Source organism: Limulus polyphemus, unplaced genomic scaffold, assembly GCF_000517525.1.
Source record: "Limulus polyphemus unplaced genomic scaffold, Limulus_polyphemus-2.1.2 Scaffold939, whole genome shotgun sequence".
Classification (NCBI taxonomy): domain Eukaryota; kingdom Metazoa; phylum Arthropoda; class Merostomata; order Xiphosura; family Limulidae; genus Limulus; species Limulus polyphemus.
Genome location: NW_013666549.1, coordinates 352,095 through 358,316, shown reverse-complemented (window position 1 = coordinate 358,316; position 6,222 = coordinate 352,095). Strand labels below are relative to the sequence as shown.

The 6,222-nt window shown below is 35.1% G+C and overlaps 1 protein-coding gene across 7 annotated transcripts in view; it reads right to left on the bottom strand.

The window, feature by feature from the left end:
• The window catches only part of LOC111086230 (Down syndrome cell adhesion molecule-like protein Dscam2), a 121,920-nt gene that overhangs the window by 26,842 nt on the left and 88,856 nt on the right, over window positions 1-6,222 (bottom strand). For all 7 annotated transcript variants that reach the window (XM_022388240.1, XM_022388241.1, XM_022388242.1 and 4 more), the window contains 3 exons: window positions 5,067-5,213; window positions 2,540-2,698; window positions 223-362 (listed from right to left, as the gene is read on the bottom strand). In XM_022388240.1, the coding sequence (XP_022243948.1) occupies window positions 223-362; window positions 2,540-2,698; window positions 5,067-5,213 (446 nt within the window). The remainder of the gene's footprint in view (window positions 1-222; window positions 363-2,539; window positions 2,699-5,066; window positions 5,214-6,222) is intronic.

The following is a 6,222-nucleotide window of genomic DNA, read 5'->3' as shown; positions in this document are numbered from 1 at the left end:
GTAACTGCAACAACAGGTGAGGTGTTGTTGCGGCCCTATGCTCCACTGGGAGTTTACGGGAATAAAAATAATAATAATAATAAAAAAACTATTAAAGAGATCATGCTTCATTAACCTGGAAGTTATACACGGAGAAGCTTAGTGATTGGCATTATGTTTAATAACACTTATAATGTTGGATTAGTTTATCATGATAACTTATTTTAACGATGTGTAACCGACCTTACGAGTCCCAGTTGAAGTCCGCTGGTACAAAGTGTATTTTCGTATGATCCCATTTGGATTCAATGGCGGACGCCAGCTAATCAGTATAGCATCTGGTAACATTGGCATGGCTTTGATGTCCGCTGGAGGGCCAGGAACTGTAGAACAGAACAGGTTTATTATTATTATGTGATGTGAATTTTGGTATTAATTTTCAGGGTGTACGTATAATTGTTAAAATAAAAATAAGAATTTTTTTGTGGCTTGGAAATTTCTGAATCCGATTTAAGTTTGTCATCGAGTAGGAATATCTCGATTATCTATTTTAAGAGGTTTATTTTTAAATATTTTAAATAGGCCTTTAGAAACGATGATCACAATAGTGATTGTTTTTACATATATTTACTTATTGTTGGATATGAATTTTATCAACTTAGCTTCAACTTCCGAAGGGAATAAAATGCTATTTTTTTTGTTAACAAAAGAAACGATAGGATATTTAGTATTTTCAATCTGAACAGTATATTACGTGATGCATGTCAGAACTGCAAATATTTGGAGATAGTCATCCCAAATTTAGAGGTAATGGCCCCAAAAAAGCAACCAGTCAGTAGCACCCGCCGCCAAGGAGTCTTGGTTAAGTTTTTGAACCTAATACCAAGATTCACTCTTACTTTTATCGTGCACCCACAGCTGAAATTGTGGAGTGTCTTGAGCGGTGGCATTTTCAGGGCTCGAACCTTGGATCTTCGAATACACAGACCGGCACGCTAACCACTAGACCACGCCTAGCCCACATTATAGATATAGATGCAGCGCTTGTTCCTGGTGTAAAATTCAAAACAAAAACAGCAAAATAAACGTAGAGATTTGTTTGTTTATTTGAATTTTGCACAAATCTAATCACGAGCTATCTGCTCTTGCAGTCCCTAATTTTGAAATTATAGGCTAGAGGGAAAGCAGCTCAACATCACCCACCGTCTACTCTTAGTCTGCTATTTAACAACGAACAGTGAGATTGCCTTCACATTATAACGCTCTCACATGGTAAAAGGTCAAGTATGTTCGGTGACGGTTTCAGATTCCGCGATTTTCAGATTGTGAGTTTAGTGCCCTAACCACCAGGTTATGCCGTACCTCACTTATAGTGTGCAAAGGTATTACGCGTTAATTATTGCCATTAACATCTGAAGCAACTACACATCAGGTTAGCTATTCAAAAACGTAATATGATAATCCTATAATTAATTGTATCAGTGACAAAATAAATGAAAAAACCTAAAAGTTAGTCACTAAGCGAGGATATTCTTAATAATGTTAGTCGGTTCAAAGCTGTTCTACCACAAATTATTATAATGTTGTTGTTTTTCTCTTTAAATCTTAGTAGAAGGTAACATGTTTAAAAATACCTTTAGAACAACATTTTAAACAATCATGATCTAAAAACAACACGTGGATACCTTTAGAACAACATCTTAAACAACCATGATCTAAAAAACGACACGTGGATACCTTTAGAACAACATCTTAAACAATCATGATCTCAAAACGACACGTGGATACCTTTAGAACAACATCTTAAAAAACCATGGTCTAAAAACGATACGTGGATACCTTTAGAACAACATCTTAAACAACCATGATCTAAAAACGACGCGTGGATGGATACCTTTAGAACATCTTAAACAACCATGATCTAAAAACGACGCGTGGATACCTTTAGAACAACATCTTAAACAACCATGATCTAAAAACGACACGTGGCTACTTTTAGAACAACATCTTAAAAAACCATGGTCTAAAAAGGATACGTGGATACCTTTAGAACAACATCTTAAACAACCATGATCTAAAAACGACGCGTGGATGGATACCTTTAGAACATCTTAAACAACCATGATCTAAAAACGACGCGTGGATACCTTTAGAACAACATCTTAAAAAACCATGGTCTAAAAACGATACGTGGATACCTTTAGAACAACATCTTAAACAACCATGATCTAAAAACGACGCGTGTATGGATACCTTTAGAACATCTTAAACAACCATGATCTAAAAACGACACGTGGCTACTTTTAGAACAACATCTTGAAAAACCATGATCTAAAAACGACACGTGGCTACTTTTAGAACAACATCTTGAAAAACCATGGTCTAAAAACGATACGTGGATACCTTTAGAACAACATCTTAAACAACCATGATCTAAAAACGACGCGTGGATGGATACCTTTAGAACATCTTAAACAACCATGATCTAAAAACGACACGTGGCTACCTTTAGAACAACATCTTAAAAAACCATGATATAAAAACGACACGTGGCTCCTACCATCTTCTAAAGTTGTACATAAAATCGGCTCGCTAGGTTTGCCATTTCCTTGTCTTGTGAAAGCTAAGATAGTGATGGAGTAATTACAGAATTTCTCCAGTTTATGTAAAATGCCTGATGCTTTGTCTCCACCAACGGTTATTTCATTAGTCTGAGGGCCTAAGAGAAGAAACCAAAACAAATAATTAGTAAAAGTATAGAAAATTTGTTTATTTTTGTTCAAGCGCAAAACTACATTATGCGATGTGCCCACTATGGGCATTGAGAATTGATTTTTAGAGTTATAAGTCATAAGCTTATCGCTAAACCATCGGTGGACAACTATAAAAGAAATAAAATATTTTAATCAATCAGAAAATAACAATTAAAAATTAGATATTCAAAGATTTGATTTAAGAAATTCGATTTGATTTTTTTACCAACATCGCACAAGCACTCGTGGAACACTGAACATTGTTTGTTTGTTTTGAATTTCGCGCAAAGCTACACGAGGGCTATCTGCACTAGCCATCCCTAATTTAGCAGTGTAAGACTAGAGGGAAGGCAGCTAGTCATCAGCCAACTCTTGGGCTACTCTTTTACCAACGAATAGTGGGATTGACCGTCACATTATAACGCCTGAAAGGGCGAGAATGTTTGGTGTGACAGGGATTCGAACCCGCGACCCTCAGATTGCGAGTCGGGTGCCTTAACCACCTGGCCATGCCGGGTTCCTACACTGAACATCTCTCATTATGGACTACTTAACTTCATGGAACGAACAGATTTTTCTTTGTAGTCCACTTTTTTCTGTGTATTTAAAACATATCGACTGTTCGGTAATAAACAAGTAATCAGATGAAAATTTGGAAAAATAATCTGTTTAAGATGCTTTCCTTTAAAAAATCTCGTTCCTTCAAAATATTTGACATATGGGTCAAATGACCAGGTCGGAGGCCAAAGCATAGTCTTCCCTACTTTAGAACTGTTTAGGAGGACAAAAAAGGACAGCCAATCAGCAGCACCCGCCGCATATATGACTTCTCATAAGCAAATAACAGGATTGACTGTCACTTTTATAACAGCCTACTACCGTTGAAAGTGCGGAGTGTATTCAGGGCTCGAACCTTGGACCTTTCGATCCGCAGCCTGACACGTTAGCTACTAAGCCACATCTGACTCAATTTAATTACTAAAACACGTTGTAGACGTAAACCAATCATCTTTGTTTGCTGTCCCTCAATTCAACTCACATTATGATAACAGTAGAAATATAATCATATACAGAGACGTCAATTACGAAGCTCCCCAATCGGCTGTAAATATAAATCTATTACTCGTTATCTTAATGTGTATACTCGTAGCGAGCTCACAATTTTCGTTGTTTATAAAACCCTGAAAGTTCAAAACAGAAAACCAGTAATTATAGTTTATTCAAAATCATGATGTAAACTCGCAATGTTATAAAAAAACGTACACATCACAATAACATGTTCTCACTAATCGTAGGTCGTGTGTTACAAACTTTTCTTCGGTACTTGTAGGTTGTGTGGTACAAACTTTTCTTCAGTACTTGTAGATTGTGTGGTACAAACTTTTCAGTAATTGTAGGTTGTGTGGTACAAACTTCTCAGTTACTGTAGGATGTATGTTATAAACTTCTCAGTAATTGTAGGTTGTGTGTTACAAACTTCTCAGTACTTGTAGGTTGTGTTTACAAACTTTTCTTCAGTACTTGTAGGTTGTGTGGTAAAATCTTCTCAGTAATTGTAGGTTGTGTGGTACAAACTTCTCAGTACTTGTAGGTTGTGTGTTACAAACTTCTCAGTAATTGTAAGTTTTGTTTTACAAACTTGTCAGTACTTGTAAGTTGTGTGTTACAAACTTATCAATAACTGTAGGTTGTATGTTACAAACTTCTCAGTAACTGTAGGATGTATGTTACAAACTTCTCAGTAACTGTAGGATGTATGTTACAAACTTCTCAGTAATTGTAGGTTGTGTGGTACAAACTTCTCAGTAATTGTAGGTTGTGTGGTACAAACTTTTCAGTAATTGTAGGTTGTATGTTACAGACTTCTCAGTAATTGTAGGTTGTGTGGTACAAACTTCTCAGTAATTGTAGGTTGTGTGGTACAAACTTTTCAGTAATTGTAGGTTGTATGTTACAAACTTCTCAGTAATTGTAGGTTGTGTGTTACAAATTTCTCAGTAATTGTAGGTTGTGTGGTACAAACTTCTCTGTAATTGTAGGTTGTATGTTACAAATTTCTCAGTAACTGTAGGATGTATGTTACAAACTTCTCAGTAATTGTAGGTTGTGTGTTACAAACTTCTCAGTACTTGTAGGTTGTATGTTACAAACTTCTCAATAATTGTAGGTTGTATGTTACAAACTTCTCAGTAACTGTAGGTTTTGTTTTACAAAGTTGTCAGTATTTGCAATTTGTACGTTAAAAACTTCTCAGTAATTACAGATTTAGTATTACAAACAGAAAAATCTCAAAATAAGTTTGTTGTTGACGTAATTTGAAGAATCATTACTTACCAGTAAAATCGTCATTACGAACAAAAATTATTTTGTAACCTTTTAAAACACCGTTAAGTGACTCAAGTGGTGGTGTTTGCCACGTGACCTTCATGCTCTGTGACGTCATCGGAATACAAGCAGATTGTTGAGGTGGAGAACTGGGAACTAGAAATGGAGTTATTTGTTAAACAAGGACACTTAAAATCCTGCATAAATTATTGTACGTAAATTTATTGATAGCAATGGTTCTAATGTAGCTTATAAATTATACTTGTCTCCTACAAAGTCTAAACTTTTACAGGAAATTCTGAAGTAAAATTTTTACATTTTAAAGCTAACAAAATATAATTAACAAACCAATATTTTACGTGATGGACATAATAAAGGCAGTTATCAACGAAATATAAATATTTTTTGTACCAACATTTTTGAAAGAGTCCTGGTAAAAAAACAAACAAACTAAGTTTAATTGATTAATTTCTAAAAGTTAACCTTAATAACATCAGAACAATCAGAGGACTATTATGTTTGAATTAACATGTTTATAAACGTATTAAAACTATATTGCCATCTGGTGACAAAGAAGTTCAACGTAACTTATTTGAAACATAATTTTAAGAATATATTAATTTATAATTTTTGACAGCCCAGTCGATGAAATAAATATAAACAAGGCCATATTACTCTTTGTTGAAATATACAACTAAAATGAGTACAACATTAAAATAATTGCACAATAAGTAATTTATAGAAAACAGGGTTTGTTTGTAATTAAGCACAAAGCTACATAATGGGCTATCTGTGCTCTGCCCATCACGGGTATCGAAAGCCGGATTCTAGTGTTGGAAGTCCGCAGACATACCGCTGTGCCACTGGGGGGGGGGGGGGGCTTTTTCTCTGCTCACTACGGGTATCGGAACCCGGTTTCTGGCGTTTTAAGTCCGCAAACTTACCGTTGCGCCACTGGGGGGCAAAAAACAGGGACCATCCCTAAAAAGACTACATGTTTCGGTTTTCTTACGCCATCATCTCTTTGGGGCTAGTTCCTGTTTTAATAAATTGTTTATTGTGCAGTTATTTTATCGTTGTACTCCTTTTAATTGTATATATATATATATATATATATAATACATACATACATACACACACACACATATATATATATATATATATA